The sequence below is a fragment of the Falco peregrinus genome, chromosome Z (genome assembly GCF_023634155.1).
Source record: "Falco peregrinus isolate bFalPer1 chromosome Z, bFalPer1.pri, whole genome shotgun sequence".
NCBI classification, from domain to species: Eukaryota; Metazoa; Chordata; class Aves; order Falconiformes; family Falconidae; genus Falco; species Falco peregrinus.
Genome location: NC_073739.1, coordinates 57,342,457 through 57,367,059, shown reverse-complemented (window position 1 = coordinate 57,367,059; position 24,603 = coordinate 57,342,457). Strand labels below are relative to the sequence as shown.

The 24,603-nt window shown below is 36.3% G+C and overlaps 1 protein-coding gene across 4 annotated transcripts in view; it reads right to left on the bottom strand.

Moving 5' to 3' along the window:
* The window catches only part of TNPO1 (transportin 1), a 59,617-nt gene that overhangs the window by 12,156 nt on the left and 22,858 nt on the right, over positions 1-24,603 (bottom strand). For all 4 annotated transcript variants that reach the window (XM_055790589.1, XM_055790590.1, XM_055790591.1 and 1 more), the window contains 18 exons: positions 22,643-22,749; positions 21,414-21,547; positions 18,879-18,960; positions 18,013-18,135; positions 16,241-16,359; positions 13,763-13,823; positions 12,940-13,108; positions 12,239-12,391; positions 10,884-11,109; positions 7,977-8,148; positions 6,441-6,527; positions 5,540-5,647; positions 5,180-5,338; positions 4,999-5,086; positions 4,272-4,370; positions 3,973-4,068; positions 1,077-1,152; positions 180-279 (listed from right to left, as the gene is read on the bottom strand). In XM_055790589.1, the coding sequence (XP_055646564.1) occupies positions 180-279; positions 1,077-1,152; positions 3,973-4,068; positions 4,272-4,370; positions 4,999-5,086; positions 5,180-5,338; positions 5,540-5,647; positions 6,441-6,527; positions 7,977-8,148; positions 10,884-11,109; positions 12,239-12,391; positions 12,940-13,108; positions 13,763-13,823; positions 16,241-16,359; positions 18,013-18,135; positions 18,879-18,960; positions 21,414-21,547; positions 22,643-22,749 (2,159 nt within the window). The remainder of the gene's footprint in view (positions 1-179; positions 280-1,076; positions 1,153-3,972; positions 4,069-4,271; positions 4,371-4,998; positions 5,087-5,179; positions 5,339-5,539; positions 5,648-6,440; positions 6,528-7,976; positions 8,149-10,883; positions 11,110-12,238; positions 12,392-12,939; positions 13,109-13,762; positions 13,824-16,240; positions 16,360-18,012; positions 18,136-18,878; positions 18,961-21,413; positions 21,548-22,642; positions 22,750-24,603) is intronic.

The following is a 24,603-nucleotide window of genomic DNA, read 5'->3' as shown; positions in this document are numbered from 1 at the left end:
TAATTACCGACGCACCATGATATGTATCATTTGCAATATAAACATTTTGGCCCCAAAATAAAGCTACATCACGTACTGAAGGAAATCATGTCACACTGAACTTTTTCATACCTCATATACAGCTTTCACTAAATTTCACGAGTAAAGAAAAGAAGTTTAGATCTATTCATATTTCTTACTTGGACTACTCCACTAGGGTTGACCGAGATCATGGTACATATCCCACGGAACGCTGAATCCTTTTCCTCATTGTCTCTTATGTTTCGCAGAGAGGTGCACCTAGCAAGTTGGAGAACAAAATTTAGCTAACTCTACTACTTTCTCTTCAATCAAGTCAGAACTAGATGACAGTATCTGATGGAATAAGTCACACTGATCAGATGATCTGAAATACTACTTTGAACACTTAGAAAAACACTTGTTGCCCAAAGTCTTTACTAGCGTATTCCCATCAGGCATCATCTCCTGAATCTTGTTCTCCTGTTGCACTATATGCAGTTAGAAAGTGTGACCTGTATTCCATTAAATACAAAGGAAACATGTATCTGAAATATTTATAGGAACTATCATTATTAGAAACGGGACATATACTACTATCACAGTATGAATTATGTCAGGTACCACTTACAGAACAGTTATTTAACTTTTACAGCAGCAAGCAAGCTATTTTATACATAACAAATCTATAAACAAATACTCCTTACAGCAATTCAAGCCTCAGACTGAATTTTAAGTAAAGTAATGCACAGTTTAAATTTTACTGTATTTGCATGCATTGTATTATCATTCTGGTGGATTTTAAAATGCTCTTTCATAATCAAGCTTTAACACAGCAAGCATGTGACAATCTTATCCCATGCATAAATTAGTCGTTAGCCACAACATAAAGGATACATGACGGTGCTACTAAAAACTCACAAACCTGATAGGACAAGATTAGTCACATGGTTGGCAATGATTAAGGATTGAGATTTTGTAACCAACTGAAAATATATCTAAAAGTGAGATAGAGAGAAGAAAGAAAGAAAGAGAGTGAAGAAAAATGAATTAAAAAAAAAAGATTGAATAATACACACCAGGGTCTTATAAACTGCTGTAGCATGGGGGCCACCTCTTGAGGACAAACGTAACCAAGACGACCAATTGTTATTGCTAAGGTAACGCAATCACGGTTATACACCACCAAACGCCAACCAAGACATGAGCAAATGAGGGGGGAGGAGAAAAAATAAAGAAAAAACAACAAATAACTCAGAAACAGAAACCAACAGAATCTGTGTATGATAATAAACATAAGATTTCACCAGTGCTGTTTATTACCACCCCCTAAATAAGAGGCAGCAACATATATGGTATACTCTCCAGGGTAAAAGAAAAATTAAAGTAAATGAGAGAACACCAAAAACACAATTTAAAATCCAAAGGCTTTCTGATGTAAGTAGTCATTCTATCCTCTTCAGAGTAATCTCTTACAATAAATTTAGCTACCATACATTTAAAAATTTCTATTGAAATGTACTATTATGGATATTCTTGATAAAAAGTAATTAACCATTTTCAGTTTTAGCATCAAGTATTGTAAACATTTTTCTTTAAATATTTAGAATTCAAGATTTTAATAGATCTACTGTGTCAGTAAAAATACATTTACAAATACTTTAACATGGAAAATAGTGGTCTATATAAAAATGCTAAATAGATGAGAAACACTTCTCAGAGAGCACCAAATATTTGTCTTGTTCATTATCTTGTATGCTAACTCGCAGCAACTGACTGCAGAAAATTATTCTTTAATCCCAATATTTCTCTTGTTCACAAAAGACTTCCTCATAGAAGTCATGCAAGAATCAGACTTCTGAAAACAAGACATAAGGACACATGAAAAGCAAAGCTGCTTCATCACATGATTAGGTAGTATGGTCCTTTGTTCCAAGGGACAGACCGAAGAAAGTATCATCACGTAAATGTGTTTTAATGGTGTTTGCTCAACTCACAGAAGATTAATCTTTAGAAAAAGGAAAGGGTGGGGAATAATGTATCAGGATTACTTGAAGCAAAATACATGAATAATACTAAAATCCAGCAGATTTATATGAAGCAGAGAAAGGAAACCTATGTTCAAGGGACATACTATGCAACACTCTAATTAACAGGCATTTGTGAACAGTTTCATGAAACATGCAATAAAGCAGATGATGCTTTCTCCAGTAAAAGTTTGGTGTAGGATATACTAGCAGTTTGAAACATACTCATTCCATGAAAGCTGCAGCTCACTGGTAATGTACTGTTTTTCCCTGATGTTACTCAATTTCAATACGCAGTGTCTAAAATTTTTGGCAGATCTAACTTACAAAACTGCATTTGAAGTGCTACTTTCAAATGAAAATACACTTCTAAGTTTGTAAATTCTCACAGGAATAGTCATCTCTATCAAAGATCAACTTCTTGGCATGTACTGATTATTTTCTATGCAATTACTTTGACTGTAAGTGGTCTCATGTTTCCATTGGAGAAGTGTTTTCATAGCTCAGTACATAGAAGCTAAACCAGAAAACAGTAATATTCTTGCATATACTAGTGGCATGCAGCACAATATCCCACAACAAACTATAATAAGTACACCACACTCAACATTTATTTGCAGTTATGCATCCACATTTAAAGTAACTACTAAGAGAATAAAGAAAAAGTCAGTGCCTGGATGCTTCCAAAAATTCTCTAACAATGCTGGAAGCAAACATTTACATACTGGATGCCTCTCAGTTACAGGTATTACACATCCACTGGTGTAGAGGAAGGGGGGCAGGGCAAGGAGCAGGGGAAAGAAAATTTATATGGCTATCCTATTCCATGGTATATTTCACAACAAGTAGGGATTTGCTCCAAAATTATCTCTGCAAAAAGTAGTACCTATAATATGCCAGACAACTAGGTAATTTTTCCTTCAAGTTCACCTTCCATACTAAATAGGGGTAGGGGAAGTGACGCAGAAAAAGTACAGCTTTTAAGTTTAGAGAATGCCAGAGGAAAAATATAAATTGAAAATTTATCTCTTGCTTAGCTCAAAGAATGTAACTGTACCACTGAATTTGCATCATTTTCAAACATGTCAGGTATCATGACTAAAGTGTCATTTTCTTGCAGGACAGTTAAGTTTGCAAACAGAAAAAAAAAAATTCTCAATGAGTAAAATAGTAAACCAGAACCTGTCAAATTATTAATAAAGTTTTGCTGAAGTATGGAAGGTGCTCTTCATACCAGAACGTGCCCTCTATCAATGCAAAAGAAACAAGCCTCAGAAATTCTGATTCAGTAAGGCATTTGGGGATTACTCCCAATTTGGAAGGCAAAGCTGTGGGCTAGAACATAAACCATGCATGCCGTTATTAGAATTCTTTTCAGAAATTTGTTATTAAGTGACCAGTCAATAGAAGTTAAACATAATTTCATTATGTTGTGGTAAAACTGCCATCACAGATCTAGATTTTTGTGCACAATATTACAAGTCTGTCTTAAAAATGAGTGCATTTTTTGTAAATTCTATGAGTTCATTATTTGTTTTATGTATGCCAATTACATTTGTCTCAAACACTAGACATATATATACAGTACACGTGTAAGGACATGCATATATTAAAATCTGTGAACTAGGTCTTTAAGTGTTACTGCATACATTTGTCATATTCAATACATAAATAAAACTGGAAGAATACTTAAACAGATGATAAATAAATACAATAAAACTTATAAAAGTAAGAAAGCAATAACTAAGAATCTAGATATATGATAGATGGTTTGCTGCAAGACTGAGACTTGTAAGAGCTTCTGCAAAACAGAGTTGCTTTTGCTTATAAAAGCCAAATACACAGCAATAATATCAGTTCTGGTGTGGTTCCCCTATGCAATTTTTAAAGTCATTATAAAAAAAAATAATCTGTCATTCCCTTCATGTATCGTTCAGTTTTTGGGTACCTGTGTTCTCTAACAACGTCTTTGGTGTGTTTGGTCTGTTAATTATTTCTACAAGCTGGTGCAACACCATTGGAATATAAGGCTGCATCTCTATACCTGGAACAGCCAAAAAAAAAAAATTCAGAAGAAAATTACCATTAATATACATAATCCAAATAGATTGGGTACATTGAACAAGGACAAGAATCTAAAATTTAATTTAAATTTTAACATGGAAGTATCACTATAAAAAAATCCAGAACCCCTAGACAAACCATGCTAAATGTGCAGAGATTCAAAGAAAAAAACCCAAAACTTACCCATCTGGATGGAGATTTCTCCAATTGCCCACGTGGCATTGTTACACACAGAAATGAATTCAGGGTTTAGGTTGGTTCCCAAAATTGGCATGAAATCAGCTAGAAAGAACAACATTTTAAAATCTCATAACACAATACAACTATCTTGTCCCATTACTGTAAGATCATGGAGGAAAAAAGAAGGTTTTTTTTAAAAGAAGTAATGTAAGCCTATTTAAACACTTGGGAAGAGCTACATATAATTAACAAGAGCTGTATTTCTGCTATGTATCAGATTAACCTGGGTTTTCAAACCTAAGCAGATGAAAATCTTTTCAAATTACAATTTTAAAATGTTTTTAATAGGCTTTATCTTTATACAGCTTTAGAAGTCTTTTGTCTGCTTTTCCCATACTGGGGCTGGGGAGAGATGAGAAGATGAGAGAAGACAAAAACCACGGGTACCAAGTACTTGTAGTGTTACAATATAGTTGAATAACCCTCAAATCACCTGTGTAGCTATGTATTCAGCTATGTGTGAAAAAGCAATGAAGCTTAGAATGCAAACACATCTTTTATTAAATTTTAAGAAAGAATTAGTCGCAAAGACAGGAATAAGGATAAGGAAAAGGAAAACTTAAAACACCATGAAAAGGCAATCCACAGAACAGGGAGCTTAACATGGCTAAACCAGCCTCCTATCAGTTTGTAAAACAAGTTGATCATTTAACAAGTAAAAGAAACATACCAATGCAAGGTTTAACATGCTGAAAACAGGCCTTTGTCAGATCACCTAACAACGCAAAAGAACTCTGCCGTACCTCAGGCATTTTATCCTAAAAAGAGGAAGAAAAAAAAAAGAATTCTAGAATCTAGAAGCGTGATTCTCTTAAGAAAAATCCTTGGATCAAACAGGTTACTCATCTCACCTGCATGCATTGGTACATTAGTGTCAGGATATTGCTGCGAGCCACTAGCTGTTCAATGTTGCCTCCAAGTCCTTCAGCTAAACCACTGAGTAAATCAAGCGCCACAATCATGAAATCTTTATCTGGAGCCTCATATTGGTCTGGCTGAGCATTATGCAACTGCAACAAATAAGTATGCATTTTCAAAATTAGTATTAGATTTTCTCAGGGGAACGTGTGAAAAAAGTTTCAGAACTGCCGCTTCATTTATATATTAAATGGTTATACTACAAACCTCCCAACACACACATAACTTTATACAGTTAATAAACTGGTTTAAGGAGAGATTCTGAAAATATTGGAATAGCAGTAAAAAAATACCATGGCTTGTGCAAGTGTCTTCTGTACCAGATTTACACAACGCTGGTACACAGGTTCACAGTATGGAAGGAAGCCAGATTGCAAGGCAGTAGCAACTGACGACAGGCACTGGAAATAAAAAAAAAAAAAAAAAAAAAAGAAAAAAAGAGAGAGAGAGAAAACAGTCACTACTTTTTTCACACCTGTGAAGTGCCTTTTATTTGGGAGAGGTAAAGTAAAAGATATTAGTATTTTAAGCATATGCACATGTAACTGATTAAGTAAACACAACCTAGAAAGGCGGTACGGACTAGCTGAGCCAAGGCAACTATCAGCAAGTTACTACTCTCTCCCATGCATGCCAGTTGAGAAAACTTCTCAGCAGCAGCATCTTCTTAGAGGTACCCAAGAAAGTGCATACAAAACCAATTAGGATAATTCAGCCGGGACTTACACTAAACTTCAGTATCTTGACCATGTGCAAGCCCTAACACTACCTAAGAGTTATGAAAATAATTTTTCTAGAGGTGCTTTCCTGCTTCACGCTCAGGAAGTACAGAATAGACTACATGGTCTGGTTCGTACCTTCAGGCTGTCTGACAACAGTTTTAATGAAGGGATGGAGACCAAGGAGAGAGTAGACAAGAATAAAAGGAGGATGGAACATTTCTTTTTCCTAGAAGAATCCCGAAGAAAACACTCCAGAATGGCAGGGGGGGGTGTGTGTGAAAAAAAAGATAGATTTCTGCCAAACCTAATGATATTTCCTCAGTCACAAGATTTTCTTACTATGGCCAGAATATTTTTGCCATAATGGGAAACTGTCAGCTTTTATAGTCATGCTTCCTAGTGGGAGCATCTTTGGTAGAAAGTGTAATTCCTAAAATAAATTGATAAAAAATACTCAAATTTTAATATTTACCTCTAATAAAGGGAAGAGATCTTTATCTTCATCCTTCAACATGTTCCACTTCTGGATTAATGGAGGCATTAGCATCTGAATATACTCCTGTGCAGGATGAAAACACATCAGCTGCTGAAACACTTCACTGCATACCATTTCATTTCAAAGCTAGGAAACTGATGTATTAAGAATCAATATATATTCTTTTTCAGCAACACCCCTCTCCCCCGATGTACTGTAATTCAATCATTGTTGCAATGTGTAGAAGTAGCTTAACAAGAGAATTTACAATTTTTGTCTTAAGATTTTTTGCTGAAGCCTGTATGTACCTTTGCAGAGTGAATCTTTTCCTCCAGGTTTAGTTTCAGACTAGCTGCCTGGGTTGCTACAAAACTCTGTGATTGCCTTAGAGGCTAGGGAAAATGTTTTTACTAGCAGTGTGCTCTGGCTGTACATCTGCCACCTGCTTTTCTCAATGATTTCCCATTGTCCTGGTGCTACAACCCTATCCTCCCAAGTTCCTGAAATTTCTTCCTCAAGCAATTAAGCATCCATGAACAAAGTAACTTCCTGTCCCTCCAGAAGGACACTTAACCCTTCTGAATAAAGGTGTTCCATCTTCCCTGTCACTGCACAGCCACAGTCACAAGGTCATTGAATAAAGTAACCCTATAGTGCTGTTGCTCCCAGAAGGTATCTAAAAAGCCAACAGATGCTGCCAGCTAATGCTTTGTCCAATGACATAAAATTCTAAGTGACTGAAGAAAGTCCCACCATCACCAGGAGCTCCCATTTAGCTTCCTCTTGGTATTGTCAAATGTCAAGGTGGTCAGAGCCAAAAAGAGACTGAAAAAGAGGTCCTTTGATGGTGTGGGGTCACGGATGGCAAGTACAATGCCATGAAAACAACTCAAACTGGTTTATTCTAGTGTGTCTATGTCAGTGAAGCACTCCAGAGAAATAAAACAAATTTCAATAACCAACATAAGATGCATGCAGGTGACATGTATACATATTCTATTAATTAATATATGTACACTAAAAGAAACCCCCACTGTATTTTCTTGTGAATTATCTGTGCTTTGTCCAAAGACAAAGTTTTTATATATACAATGGATGGCTGTCCCACTCTCTGATAAAGCAATTTCTAGTGATGATGTGCTCCAACACATTGGAGACACACAAAGCAGCTTAGCTATGCTTAAAGTGGTTACCAAAAAAAAGTGGCCATTGGAAATTAAAATACACGTTCCACCAATTCCTTTAAAGTCCCATAGCGATACATATACCTCTTCTGAGCTGAAAAATTCTGAGCCTGAGAAAAAATATGATGAGAAGCACATTTCACAAGCCACCACACACACCACTGTTTATTCAGAATAGCAAGTATTTATGTAGTGGGAAAACTACATGCAGTCTATGTAATTTACCTGTGAATATTTAGTATCAGAAAATATCAGCATTTCTGTTTTGTAACATGTAAAGCGCACTACAAAACCCACTGAATCAGTTTTTCAATTATGACTGCTGCTACAGAACATAAGGTATACTCACTGGTTTATTTAGATGATGTCCTACAGAATCTGCTAGAGTTCCTATCGCATCATAAAGAATGAGCAGATTTTTATGCTGGTATTTACTAAATGCGAAGACCAAAGTGTCAAGTATATATGCAAGATAAGGAACAAGCTCTGTACAAGCCTCCTCTTCTAGAGTAGCAAAGGCACTGAGGGACAAAAAAACAGGTCAGTTAGTATCTTGGAAAAAACAAAACAAGATGACCCCAAATGCACCACACAATCCACTTCTGTTTAAACATAAAGCTGTATTTAGTCCTAAAATTCATCAAAGATGTGTTTTCAAGATGGTATTACTGAGATAACCTTGATCTATTTTGATTGAGCATGTAAGGATTCGGCTCTTACGTTGTGATGAAAAAAATTAACACTGTTGTAAAACCCTTTAGGTATACACAAGAAGCCCTGACCAAGAAAAGCATTACTGTAAACTATTTATAATATATTAACTGAAATGGTTAAACAAAAAGCTGTTTACTTAATTTAAAAATGGCCCACATTGTTAATGTATGCTGTAGCTGCACCTACAAGCTGTAGTGCTGTTGTGCCAGTATTATGCCAAAATCAGCCTGTACTCTCAGCTGTACACTGCATAGAAAACAGATAGAGAAAGACACAGGAAACCAAAAGCAAAGACAGAGGATAAACAATTTCAGCCAGGCTTGGTCAAAACACATGTCATGGCATCATGGAAAATTTTCAGGTTGTCTGTCAAGTGTTTCAATAACAGTATTAAAAAAAAACTGACCCAAACCAAACAAAACTTACACTCCTGCACACCCCCCCGCCCCCGCCCTGGATATACTGCTTCAGAGAGAAACACTAAAGAAAGGAAAAAAATATGAGCTATTGAAGATTTACTGGCCTAGCCTGTGTCAGCAGGATTATTATTAGCCTATCCCTGCACTAAAAATGCATGCATCACTGCACGAGGCAAACCATTCCCTATTGCTGTGCTACCAAATACAGAAATGCCTTTTTCTTAACACAATGCAACTGTGAATGCTAAGTGGCTAGCATTCTTATTTTACTTATTTATAACTTATATTATTATGAAGTATTCTTCCAGAAAGCCATCCAATGTGAGCAGGAAAACATGTTTCAGTAAACTACCTTTTTGGGTGTCACCAACTAAAGAAGCAGTTTCTCAACAGCACAAAAACGAAAGCTAAGACATCTGGCTAGGATACAGAAGTCAATGATGAAAACATCCAGTATCCTACCAATTTTCAGTTTGGTAGAAATTAACTGTGCAACTATTGACTGTAGGGATGCCGCATTTTGCTCCTCTCCAGGAAGGACCATGGTATTTCCTTGCAATTTAGAAAGCTAGTGAGTATGTTTTGACTTGTAACAGCTCTACATTTTCCTTAATGTGAAGTCTCCCAGTTTATTTTTTAGCTGCAACAGTAATTTTACTGAATCTCTGCTCTAAAGAAAGCATTTAAAAATGTGCTATAAATTTGACACTGACCTTTAAATAAAAACAGTAATCAGGTGTATTGTTATTTTTAATATTTCCATTTTATCTCTTTCCTACCAACTTAACTGCTTTGACTGCCCATTGCACTTTCTTCAAAAGCTCTACATGAGATTATTTAACAACTGCAACATAGCTGTGTTCAACTACATGCACATTTCAACCATGTTTTGGACAAGGAATGTATAATCAGAAGTGTGGGTTGGTTTTCTTGGGGTGAGGGTGGGTGTGGTTTGGGTTTTTTTTAGTAGAATCTGTACTTAATCTGATTCCCTGGATCTGAAAATGCATGAAGTAGTGTTATATCAACATTTTTGTGCTCATTCAGGAAGGAACAGAAGACTCACTATGAAAAGACAGAACGAAGCAGGTGTTAAAGCCCAACAAATTTGCTAGCCTAATCTTGGAAAACATTTAGAGAAAAAAAGGAAACCATATTTAATACTCTAATTTACTAAGTAAATTTCATTAAATTCATTGTATATGTTCTCAGGCAAGTATACATCTGTCCCTTTTTGGGCAAAGCTTATCACAAGAACTCTGACCTCAGCCTTGTCCTTAGCCACTACTGATATTGGGGGTGGGGTGTAGTAATCATCATCATCATCATCATTCTACCTCTGCCACCAATAATAATAATAATAATAATAATAATAATAATAATAATGCTACCTGGTTCAAGTATTTAGAATACAATCAGATGCAGATCTAACTTTGCTTTATGAAGAAACCTTCTTGGCAGTCTGCTGTGTATACTCCTGCCCCACACAAATTGACATGTAAAAGCTTTATTTATGAGCTTCCTGCACAAGAGGTCCACATATTTCCATTCCATTAATGGTGTGTCCATTAATGGAACCATTCATTTATTAATTAAAAAAAAAATAGTCAAACAAGGGGAAGAAGAGAATCGTATATCCCAGGTTCTCCCTTCAAAAGAAAGAGAACATCCCTTGATATAACCGTAACCCAAATGTTTTGTTAATCCTGAGCTAAACATAAACATCATTAATCCAATGATAGGATAGTTTTCCACTGCAAACAGTAACAACCTTACTCATAGGCATATCAGAAAAAAGCCATATTCCAGGTCAGTGAAATAAAATAAAAAAAAGTGTTACAAACAGGTAGTTCCTTTTACTACAATAAATTACTGAGATTGGTGAGTCATATACTCTGAAAACAAACTGGACAAGAGAAATACAAAATAACTTTTTTCATGTTATTACAACTCACAGTAGTTTTTGACTACTTCAGAAGCAGCTGCATCTACTCAAGTTTAAAAGAAGGAAATACAGTAAAAGCTAGAAACGGAGTCATGCATTCACTGGTAACGGCGTTAAAACAGCTTCCCATGAAAAAGCAGTGTCATGGATAGTGCTTTTTGCTCAAGCTTTGGCTCACCTGCAGGCAGCTTCCTGTACTCTCTTGTTGCTATCCAGGATACGCTTTAGCAACTCAGTCATTAATGGCTTCAAGTATGTGTCTGGGGGTTGACTAACTACCCAGTGTGCATAGCGACTAAGAGTCCAGCATGTAATGGAGCGCACAAGAGCCTTTTTGTCGGAGAGGCACTGAATAAGGTGAGGGATCAGCTCAGGAAGATATGGAATCATACCCTGCATGCAGCCTAGAAAGAAAAAGACAGCTATTGCAGTACCAGAATTAACAAAAAGTTCTGTTGTTTTGTTTCCTAGAAGGGGCATACTTTCATTGTATATTTCGTTTACATAAACAGGAATACATTTTAACAATATACAAACCAAGTCTACCTAATTTACATTGTCCTAAAAAGAAACTTTACTTAAATAATAATTAAAATCCTCAACCAAACTTAGATTCATTTAATCTATATTTCAATTTCAGTGCTTCCTTCTACTCTGCAGAAATTCTTCTTTATTAAACGGAGTATGGCAAGTACATCCGAATTAAATGAGTTTATAAAATTTGGAGGTCCTACTCAAGAGTAACCAAGACGCCAAGCAGAGAAAGACTTGATCTTGACAACAAATCATCACATCATTAAAAAGGATACCTTAAGAAATTTAAATTTCTTCTTGTTTTCTCCTAATACCATACAAATACTGACCAGCAACAAAAGCGACACATTTCAAGTCAGCAAGAGCACTAATACACTGAGATTTGCCAGAATTACTTTTACCTTGGCCTGACTTAAAATCAAAACCAACAAAAAAAAAAAAGGTTTTCTAGTAACAAAGAAAACAGTATGTTTACTAGGCACTGTTGGAAGAGAAAAATAATCTCGGCACTGACACAAATAGATTCCTGCAGCTTGCAAAAAGGATAGAAATGCAGGCAAAAAGGCGCGCAAGACTAAGTACAAAGGAATGGAAGCTATCATATTTAAATTGGAGAACCATCCACAATAAGCACCTCAGGGCACTCAAGTCACAGGAGTGGTGGTCTTCTGAAAACACTTGGATGAAATGTAAGGCTCAAATTTATTAAGTATTACTCTTCTATGAAATTAAGGTGTTATTTCACAAGAGACCAATAAATATGTTCTGTTGCTGTAGTTAAAGTTAAGAAAGAGAGAAAATAATTTATCTAAGCTATTTAGCCTCCCACACATTCATGGATTTGAAAATGAAGAATTAAGTAACAGTAATCACCCATTAGTAGATGTGGACATAGATGACCAAAACCAAACCAGCTAAGGACATATACTTGTTTGCATAAGTAAATTCACCTGGAAGGAATCACACAGCTGCTTAATTCAGCATGCACTGTTGTCTTACCTTCTGCAATTGCTCCAAGAACAAGGATACCAGATTCTTTAACTACCCATTCAGGATGGAAAAGCAATTCCTTCAAAAGGGGCAAGATGTGTGGCAGAAGTTCATCACGAAACACATTGGCTAGGACATCTAGAGCAGCAGCAGAACATTTTCCTGAGGGGAATTAAGAGCGTTAGTCTCTGCTTATTATACAAGTAGCTGCAGTTAGGCAATACAATCCTCAAAAGAACTACCAGTAATGGCTGTCAGTAGTACCATGTTAAAAAAAACCCCAAAACTAACCCAAAACAAAACAAACCAATTTTAGAGGGAAGACTGAAGTAAAAGAAAGGGTTATTAAACCTCCTCCATCTACCAATGTGTAAGAGGTTTTTTCAACTGAAGTAGGTGATACGTGATTTTTATTATCTTGTAGAATTAAAATTCTAAGCCCCAAAGTTATCTTGAACTGCATCCAGTAAATATTTGTAGCTCAATCTGCCATACTCAAAATAAGCTTACCAATGGCTAGATTTTGCCAATACATTTACGTAAGTCAATCTGAAAGACTTCCCCTCCACCCCTCCCACCAATGATGTCAGCAGATAGTTTTTTTGTATTCAAAAGCAAAGCCTCAGCATTCCTATAAGCAAAGTCCCCTTTTTACTGTGGTTCTTGTATTATGCAAGTTTAAAAACATTTTACACGTTACTCTGACATACTTAAATTCCAGTCAGAAATAGTATCATCATCATCAAGTTCATCATCATCATCGTCATCATCTTCAATACCATCTTCTTCATGCTGCTGAGCCACTGTCCGTGAACGATGAAAACGAGGTCGTATGTCTTGCTCACTGTCTGGAATAGCTTCATCTTCTTCAACATCCCCCTGTCATCAAAATGATTTATCAGACAAACTAGTCCAACTATATTGCTTGAGCAAGTTAAGAACGTAGTTTTAGTTCAAGATTTTATAAGCATATAAAAGATTCACATTCCACTTGTGCTGGCCAGCTAACTAAAAATGCTGCTGTTCCTGCATTCTGCTGCCACATTTACCAGAAAAACAACAGGAAAATATAAGCAAGAAAAGTAAGCTCACACACATGGTATCCTTCTTGTCAAGAAACTGCTCTTGATGGAAATGAAATTGAAAGAAGTGATAGACAAATTCTGGTACACAGACATACTCTAAAATGTATTGATGGAAAAAGCCATGTATTCAACCTGGAAGGCATCAAAACTAATTCTGAACTTCTTTTTCAAGCTGCATTGTTGCAGTAGTTCATGGGTAATGGTATCACAGCTCTGTCTGAGCGGGGGGAGAGGGGACAGGGGCAAAGCAGGAAAGCCCGCCAAGTGTTTCCCAACAAACATGGTAGCAGTTGTATTTAGTATTTGGAACAGCACACCCTGCCCTGGAAAGCTAATTCTCCATTGATGGATGGTAGGCTGCACCTGCCCATTCTGGTCTGAATCATTCTAATTAACAGGTCAGAAGCTAACCAGATACTCTGTAAGAGTAAAAAAAGTTGATGCTTACCTTCAACAGAATAATATCGATCTCTGAATATTTCATACCATTTACCAGCACAGGTATCAGCCTACAAAGAAATATTGATACATGTCAAAGTAACACATAAAAAAGCAAGCCAGTTTTCAGTTACCTGGGCCATAATTTTGGTTGTAACCCCCACCGCCCAAACCAAAACAAGAAAAACCCCACTTAGCCTGACAACAAAAGCTAGTCTCTAAACCAAGCTCCATGTCATAAGGTTAATCAATACTTTGAAATCTGAAAAAGTGTTTGTTTCAAATTACAAACTTTTAACTAGAGGTAGCCAGATGGCAGAACTAAGTTTTAAATTTTAAAAACCAGATATTCTTCCATATGATGGATTTACTCTGAAGCACCTTTCAGAAATTAAGTCTAAAGGTTTTCAGTAAGAATTCAAACTCCCATCATGTGCCTAAGTTGGCTCTCACCAATAGTACTTGTCACTGTTTAGTTATTGCCGACGACTCTACCTCACTACTCTTAAAGATACAAGGCTAATTACATTAAGCCCTCCTATCCTTTAGTGACTACTTCAGTAAGACAAGTCCCCAGCATTGCAGAGATCTTGACTAATCTGTATTAGGACTTACTTTGCTATTAAAACTGGTTATGGCTATGGGACTTCACTTTACAGACGTACAGATTAAAAAAGTACTAAGACAAAAAACATCAAATACTTGGGAAAAAACCACATTCTCCACAAAAAGGAAAAAAAATCCATAAAAATATGTATTACAAGCCAAGATAAGCTAATAATGATCATGGACTGACCCAGTAGCAGTGACAGACTCAATCTCTCTATACAGTGCAGGTGAGGAGTATTAGTTTTTGAAGGTACCAGGCCAGTAATAATCAGGCATTGCAATGGCACATTACCTTCTGACCTTTTAATGAAGGAACAGTAATTACACACATTATCACTAATTCGTTGGCATTTCTGCAGCATACTTCATGAAGTATGCAGGAGATATGCAATTTATAAGAAAGCCTGCAGGAGCAGAATGGAACAAGATGTTAGATTCCACATGAACAGGTTTTTAGAAGATCTTGTCCCACTTTTAGTTTAATATATAAAATTTTAAGATTATCATCAAGTATTGACAAACTTACATAGCTCACTAGTCAAACAGGACTCACTAACAAGTAAGTTGCTTTCAACAAGCATGACACTGAAAGATCGAGAAATGTAATGTTACTCACATTTGTTTTTCTAGAAATTTTAAAGCTTTTTTTAAGAAAAATAAAAATCGAGTGAGTATGATCCTGCTGCAGTGTCAATGTTCATGTAGGCCAAAAGAGGTTTAATACAAGTAGTTATTAGCTAGTAATTAATAACTACTGCTATTCTCAGTATAAAGTTATTAACTAGTAGTTAATAACTACAATTATTCACATACGTATACATGTTGGGTACTCAAGAATTACACTATCATTCTTTTGCCTTTTGAGCTACAAGAGTAGGAACTAAGTAAAACCATTTTAAAACTTCAAAACTATTTCTCATAACATTGGTTCTGTTTTCAGCTTTTATTCCCCTCCACTGCTACAGTAGGTATTTCATTCCTTTCTACTTCCTAACTGCTTACAAAACCTGAAATTTTGCTGATTTATTGCTAAGAAAAATGCATCTGTCTGTGATTCTGTTCTTTCACTCCAGATCTTGAGAGAACTGCCCCAGTAATTTCAAAAACCTTCCACCATATACAAAACCAAAGAATATCCATTTACTGTGAACACTGAAAAAAATTCATTTCCTATTGCAGAAGACTTCAGATTAATCTGGAAAAAAAGTGACAAGCACTGACAAAGACATGCAGATGTTGACATCTCAAAAACACGTATTCAATCAAAGATCAACATTTTGAGGCATAAGAGAACTTCTTGAAACTTAAAAAAAAAATACATTTTGAAACAAATACCAGGCCGCAGAAGTATGAAGGAACACATTGCACAAGCTTTCGTTAACTTCAAATTGCAATAGAAATTAATATAAATTTAATTCCTAAATCCAACTGATGTCATGCTGGTTTACATTCTTGTTAAAATGGAGATCCCTCTGCATGACTATGCACATACAACATGGAGTCACGATGTGCTTACAGTACACCAGTATACCAGATATTATAGATACTGTCATGTGGAGATGTATGTTGAAGATTAAGTGCATGTTAGCACACCTTTGCATCCATGTAAAGCTTAACAGCCTGTTAAGCTTGAGGTAAAGCAGTACAGTGACACAGTATGGGTTGCTTCTGGAGGTCACTGGTCTGAAATCCTCAGAATTCTTTTCAATGAACGCTGTCCTACAGCATTTTCACTATGCACAAGAACTAGCGACAGGAAAATTCTTTGAAGAATGCTGCAAGCTAGATACATTCTTTATAAAAGTAACCAGGAACAAATGAACTGAAGTTTAAAAATGACTATTTCAAAATAAATGGAGTTGTAATTCTTAATACTTACTTAGTAAGATGCCGACATAATACGTCTTTACAAATCGGCTGTTCAGCCAAAGTCAGCCAAAACTCACAAGCCTCCAAAGCCACGTTTTCATCTTGGTCCTGGGTCCTTTGAAGCATGTACTACACAATATGAAAATAAATTACTTGTATAAATTGAAATTTTAAGTGTCCAGAAGAAGGTACCAACATTGGAAAATGCATTTGCAAAACCAGACTATGCTACCATAGCAATTTTGTTTCTTGGGGCAAACAGAAGAAACAGACATAAGAGACTGCTTAAGGCTGGTGAGAGAACAAGCTAAGGGACTTCCTTCTTAATGCTCGATAATTTAATTCTAAATTTCTGCACTGATTAAGCAAGAGCTTTATTACCCAGAAACTGCAGAGACCCAAGATAATTAAAAGCAGTCTCCTGTGAATAGATTTTTGTTTTTTTACTCCCCCTTTGTACTTTTGAATAAAAAAGTTACAACTATACCCTTAGTACTTAGTAAGATGGAAATACTTTTTATTTCCAGTACATAAAAAAAGCTTCCCCTGCAAATCTTGATTACCTGACAGGATGTAATTAAGTAGAACCTATAACCAGGGGGTGGCAATCTCACATTTTTCTAGCATGAACGGCAATTCAGAGATTCAGTATAAAATCTTTCAGCTTGCTATTAAAATTTAATCCATAAATAATCAAATAGCTGCACAAACAGAAAGCCTAATGCTGGTACATTAATTTCTTACAGACAACTGCCAAAATGATTTAGGGAAGGCTCTTGCAACATCCAAAATAGTAATTTCTGTATTCTTTCAAGTCAGCCCTTATTTCTGAAACAGTTGGTTCTCCCATTCGGTTTAGAAAACCTCACGGAAGCCCGTGCAGCCACCTTTCCTCGTACACTAATTTAGAGCAAAAGAAATCCCTCTTCAGTTGCTTCAGAATACCATTTTATTCTCATAATTAAATAAAATGGAGGGACCTTTATTGTCCTTATGCATTTCAGGGATGCACGACTTGCCAAGAACAGCACCCCTTCCTACAGAATTGCACTAAATCACAAGCTGCTCCTAAAGGTTCACTATTGCGATTAAGAACTCACAGTAACAGAAATACTGCTCTATTCTGAGTTGTCAACAGATTGCAGCTCAGAAGAGTTGAAAAATGTCCTACTCATTGCAGCCAAGACTTCCTTAATGTACCTTAAGAGATTTGGCATTTTTCCCCCAGAGGGCTTGAAAATCCAAAGCCAACTGGTCCTCTGGTAGACAAGTCTCCACTAATTTAGAAAGGGAAAGGAACTGTTGAACGACATTAACCTCTACAGCTGAATGCAATGGGAGACAACATTGTTAGTAGTTCAAAGAGCATCTCAGCTATATTTAATAACATGCCTTATCCTTGTTATGGTCAACACATCCCAAAAAAGTGACAGCTTCAATGTGTAAACTATGGCAGTATCAGCACTAGCACTAGATTTTTAACACTACCTTCTCACTTGGGGGTCAAGCAGTGCCTGGCTGCTCCATAGTATAGCTGATCCTGACTGTTTCCGGATCAATTAACTTAATGAAGAATAAACTGCCATAGACATTGCCTATCAAACACAATGTCAAGTTGGCAATTAGCTAATAAGAAAGTTTTGCAATCTCAAGTCTTGAAGGAAAATTAAGAGTAAACAAGTGCAAGAGTAACATACCTGTTCTGATGAAAGCTGCTTTTTAAAAATTTATTTCTGCAACCCCAAACAGGTTTTTCAGCATGCAGTTTGGGAAATGACTCACCTCAACTATACTAATCATATGTGGAAGCAGGCGATCCATTCGAACTTCCAGCAACATTACCAGAGCACGGCAAACATTTTTGCGCACTTCAGGCTCCTCATCACCAGCAAGTGCAAACAGATTCTGTTGGAAACCAGTACCAGTATAAAAATCCCTTGTTCAGCTAGTTCAACTTGTATTTAAATTGACATTACTGGCAAGCAAAAGTATGCACATATGTACTTCTGTACTCTCCCACACCTCAGAATACCATTTTATTTCTTAAAGACATATGGTTTATCAAATGAACTCTACAGACTCTTGATGTGTATTTTACACATAAACAAAACACTATGTAATATTAGCATGGACACAAGAACAGCATTTCCTAGACTTTTTTTTCCTCCTGAACATGAATTAAGTTCTCCATGTTTCCGAAGCCAGAAAACTCTGTCAGTAACAACAGCATCAAATTAAATACTCTAGATAACCTAAAATACCACTCTTGTTATCCATATTCAGTAGCAGTATTCAGAGAGACCCAGATGGACCCACGTGACATGATGAGCCTTGTATTGCACCTTCCATCACAGTTAAGTGACAGACTGCTGCCATTATTTTTACACCTTTATGAACAAGTGTTTCCTCTACTTAGGAACAGGAAGCATTTTCAAAATACTATTTTTGGGCTTGAAGAGTGCTTAGACTAATCAATTCTGAGCATAAGCATACAGAATGAACTTCAATCCATGGGGATTGAAGTAAAAATGGGCAGCCAGAAACGAGGAGTTTGAGGGTAGAAGCGGTTGTAAAACATAATTCAAAACTCTTGATAAATCAGATATGTAATCTGACTCAACCCCCCCAAACCAAGAATGCACACCCACCTCAATAAAAGAATCGATGTGCAACATAAGAGCTTGAGTTCGGCTGATGATAAATTGATTGACACATGCAACAGCATGAGACCTACAAATGGAACAGTTAAAATATACGCTTTTTTGAGTTACAAACAATTTCTAAACTGCTCATAAAATTGAAAACATTAGGAAGCAAACTGCAAGGTTTGAACATCTTCTAGAGGCAAGGGGGAACAAATCTGCACATCTGCAGTATTACCAACCAAAATTACTAAACCACATCTTAAGTACCACCTTGTACTCTGATATATCTAATAAATATTTTAAAATACAGTATTCAGTAAATAAAAACAAGAGCAGAATGACTACACCTGGCACGTTTGTTCCAAACAGTATGTAAGGATGTTCTTTTTCAGTATATTATCATTACTGATCTTATTAGATATTAACAATTCCATACAAGTTAACATAGTGAAATAGTGACATTTTAGCATGACCTTCTTTGTTGTTAAGTATCCAACTGCCTTTGCAATATTTTTAGTATTTAGCAAGACCTGTATTTGTCAACAATATAGCTGTAGCTTTGAACAACACACACGTATAGTAGGATACATACTAAAACACTTCTGGTAGAAACATACCAAAAAGAGAAACGTTAGTTCTTCCTTTTCATTTCATGCAAGCCACTACTTACAGGTCTCTTTCATTCTCAGAGATACAAAAGTCAAATTCCCTAAGTAAAGGCACAATGTAAAACTACCTGTTAAAGCCTTTGAAGATCCATTAAAGTATTTTTACTAATGTAACTCCAAATCTGTTCAGATGTTTCTTGGAAGGCTGCCTCAAAACATGGTTCAAAAGTTGTCTCTTTTTAAAGAGATTTAAATAGAAAGTATTTTACTGACACTACTAGCAGTTTTCATACTTCAGCACTGTGCACTGAAACCAGGCTGCAGGTCAGCAGGTGGCCTGCTTCAAACTTGAAACTCGTTTAACAGTTTCAAAGCCATAAACATTGCAGCACAGGAAAAAAGTGAAGACTGTATAATGTGGTAAGGAAAAAAAGCATGTTTTTCTCATCTCTTCCAGCTCCAGGGAAGTATTAAGTTTGTCAATAATAAGAGCAAGTTCATGCTTTGTTACCCATTTTTCTTAGTGTGCATCTATTTTAGGTGATTTTCTAAATCTTATTTGAATCCTATCATGAAATATTCCAGGTTACACTCTTCCTTTTAGTCTTCACCATCAACTACTGCAGGCAATAAAGAATTGCCACCTCCAACATGCAGAATCTTTCCAATTAACTTTCAAACAGGAGTTAAAAAAACAATTTTTTCAGAATTACAGCGAATCACAGAACAGTTGAGGTTGGAAGGCACCTCTGGAGGTCAACTGGTCCAAGCCCGCTGCTCAAGCAGGGCTACCTACAGCCAATTGCCCAGGACCATGTCCAGGTGGCTTCAGAGTATCTCCAAGAATGGAGACTCACTCCATCACTTCTGTAGGCAACCTGTCCTAGTACTTGGTTGCTCTCACAGTAAAAAAAATGTTTTCTGACGTTCAGAGGGAACCCCCTGTGTTTCAGTTTGTGTCTGTTGCTTCTGGTTTTGTTACTAGGCACCTCTGGAAAGAGACTGGCCATGTCATTTTTGCTCCCTCCCTTCAGGTATTTACATACATTGATGAGCTCCCCGAGTCCCACCCAGCTCCCTTCGTCTTTCCTTATAGGACAGGTGCTTCAGTCCCTTCATCAGCTTCACAGCCCTTTTCTGGACTCTCTCCAGTATGTCCATGTCTCTCTTGCACTGGACAGCCCAGAACTGGACACAGTACACTGGACCACCCCCAGGTGTGGCCTCATCTGGAAGATGAGGGGGAAGAACCACCTCCCTTAACGAGCTGGCAGCACTCCAGCCCAGGATACCATCAACCTCCTTTGTGGCAGAGGCACACAGTTGGCTTGTTTCAGGGTAAAAGCTACTGTTCCTTGTAATGAATATTAGCAATAACAATTTAATTCTGGAATTTTTATCCTATCCTATACTTGTGTTACTTTGAAGAGATTAATACAGTTTTACAGTGACAAGACGATGAACCCATTTAACTTGATTCAGCTGAAAGATAAAGAGCTTTCTAGGCTTAGGTGCAATTAAAGCAGAAAACATTTTCTGCAAGAACTCAGAAATTATTGTCAGGAAAATAATATTGACTCTCCCATTGCTGAAGTCATTACAAAGTGAATGCAAAATTGTTCTTTCTAATCAGAGTATTAAAGTTCTAACCACAGCATCGAATTTTTCATACAAACATGCAAAAACTTCAAAGAAACTGATTTTCAAAACTGTAGGCTGACTGCACATTTGGAAGATTTATAATGACGTGACACTGATTTATTAACTAAGCAGATAAACAAGGAAATTACTGACACATGGAATCTCTGTGGCTTTCTGCAGAATCATTTAAAAAAATTAAACACATTTTTAACAGATCTATAAAATGGCTACCTTGCTGCTCATGTAAAAAAAAATTAACAGGAAACTGTAGTACAACACCTAAACCTACCTTATTTTTGGACTGCTATGCTTGAAGAACTGCAAGAACTTAGGTATCATGATATTGAGTGGTCGGTCCAATACATCACTATCTAAAATTTCAGCAGAATCTTCACATATCTTCTGAAGAGCGCCAAAAGCACCCTGTTTAAAAAATATAAAAATCTCTTATTACACATTCTGAAGAAAGCAAAATTTCAGGTTTTGTACAGAACAGGTAATTTCAGCACAACACAGTAAATATAGCTAGTTAACACATTAAATGCAGCTAACTAAATACGGAGTTAAATTGAAACATCCTTAAAGGCTTTTAAGCACTTTATACTTGCACCTGTAAACTCTCAAGCTAGGTGAGTCAGTTTTAATTTCAGCATTCCATGCCCATCTATTCAGTCATATTTAAAAAAAAAAAAGGCTTAAAAGCTAGATATTATTTGAGAAATAAATGTCCACATGCAGAACTATCCAATTTAATTACATATCTAACTGTATTTCCTTTCATAGTTTATTATGGGGCAAAACAGAACTCTGGATATGATGGTCAATTTGAGTTTCATTTTCAAGTGCTTTTTTCTTTTCCTTGAGAAAGCAGCACTAAACCACTACATAACAGCATGATGTGTTGGACCATTATCCTATCTCTGAGGATTACTTTAGACAAAATGCTTCACACTCATTCAATGGAGACAGTATCAAGTAACTAAAACCATGTGATCACCAATTTTAAATTTTTTTAAAATCAGACAATGCTTTTTGTCTCCTCAAAGTTTAAAACAATTGTTTTGGTTTTTTTGTCTTCATCTAAACTGGACAAGACAGTTCATTTCACCCTGACACAGGAATGACAGATTGTTTTTCCAGATTAAGTTACAAGAATAACGAACATTACTTTTAAGTAAGAGAAAATTCAGGGTCAACTTGATGATGCTGACGACACTTAAAAGATCAGGCACCATAGAGTGGAAACTTGAGAACATTTCTCTGCTGAGATACTATGACTACCCATCTGCAGTCTTTTTCTGCTTTTATGCAAAGAAAACAAATTTGTTTTGATAAACAGTAAGAACATGGAATGCAGGCAGAAAAAAGCATCAAATTTGAGCCACTGTTCTCTGAGGAGAACATATGTGCATATACACACACACACATGCAATACTATACATATACATCGTGTCTATGAAGAGAGATAAAAATAATCAAATTCAAATTATAATCTTCTATTTCTAAAAGTCTCCTTACCTCACAGGTATTGTAATCTTCAGAATCCAACAGGCTGCAAAGCTTTGGTAAGAGTTCAGGCCAATTCTGTAACTCCCCTTTTGAAGCAATGGTTGTTATCAAAATGCCTAAAGGAATGAGAGGGATGAAGAAAATGAGATCTTATATACACCTTCACATATTTCATACCAATTTTTCTCATTCTTCTCCTCTCAAAGACCTAGGTAGTTAAGAAATTTCTTATTTTGTAAAGAACTGGCAAGCATAAAACCAGGAAGTACATTTAATCACAAATGGTATTTGAAGGGCTTTGAAATGTAAAGGTGGGTTATCCCTTCCTGCTACCATGAAGGACTCAGTCATGAGAAATCAAGCACAAAGTAAATCCAGTTAAGGAAAGAATCATGCCCAAACACTGCATGGCAGCTTTGGCTCTAAATTTACTAGACACTGTACAAATCTAGACATCCAGTAAATATAGAGTACCCACCTCAAGTAATTTCTTTATTATAATACAAAAGCATGAATGTGGGAATCTGTCATTCAGTAAACTTACAACCCAGTGGTAAGTTACGTGTTCACAACTTTACTGTGCTTACACAAAACATTAAGGAGGCATTCTAAGACCGAAATACCTACTAAGAGCTTACACGCTAAAACAGGTCATCCAGTGATCACCTTTAGGGGTTGGCTGGCTGACTGAGATCCAGCAAACAGACAGGTCAGCTCTGTTTCCAGCACACACAGAAACCCCAGGAAAAACTAATTAGGTGGCAGGAACATGGAAGGCTGCGTATGAACTAGGACTGACTTTCTATGAATCCATTTTGCCTCAGGACAAAATGGAACGGGTAGCATAATTCGTTATTCTACTCGCAGTTAGTTCTAATGAGTATGAACACAGAACTTGATACTACAACTAGTAATCTCCTAAGTGACAAGTGATGAAAAAGCTTTCCTAAGCTTTTTCATTGAGCAAATTACAATTTACCATTTTTCTTTGGCAGAAAATGTTACAATTCCTGTTGTTTACACCAGAATATGGGACACCATTACAGAGATAAGGACATTCTGGACACAGTAAATAAAGACACACAGTAACTTAAACAGTATTTTGCATGATGTTTTCTTTGATGCAATAGGCTGCAAAGCCCACAAAGACAAAGGGCAAAAATGGGGACAGAATTAAAACACAGTTTTACAGGTCCGGAAGTAGTTTGTCCAGTTCTCTTCATAACTGCAATGAATAGAAAAGATTCCCTATGCCTATGGAGATCTATGGAGTCTTAAAGACTGCACTTCTCCTGAATATTATGGTCCTACAAAGAATATCAGATGCATTAATAAAAAAAATACTTATTTTACTTGTACTGCAGCTTAATGATCCACTTTTTTTTCTTTTTAATTAAACTGAACATCACAAATGAACATCACAAAAACTGAACAGTTTGATACTGTTCTTTTTATTTGTCCCCACCGAAGTGTCCCCTTACCATTTAAAAAACACTAGCACAGCATTAAATGGCTTCTTTTCAGACCTGTACAGAAAGTTCATAATGACATGAATGGTCTAAACTGCACACAGCTCTGTTGCAAGAGGCAGTGGCCTCAGATCACTTTTTGCCTATGCATCTGGAAGTATTTCCTCCTAGGTTATCCTGTTACTATTTGGGATAAGCCTTTTGGAAGAACACTTAAAGCAGTTTTCAAAGAGTCTTTCCTTCAGCTGTAAAACTTGCGCATATTACAAGTATACCCAGAGCTGTTTAAAAACAGCACAGGTAAGTTCCACACTCGTACACATTTCAGGATTGAAAGAGGTAAAAGATAAGTGAGAATACAACAGTATGTAGTCACCATTTGGTCTCAAGTCACAGTTCTAAAATCGACTCTATTGCCATGCTCATTGTCCTCAGTGAGGTAAATTCTGAGGATGGGCTTAATTAGTTTCCTTCTACCTTGGCCAAAAGGTATTATCAGCA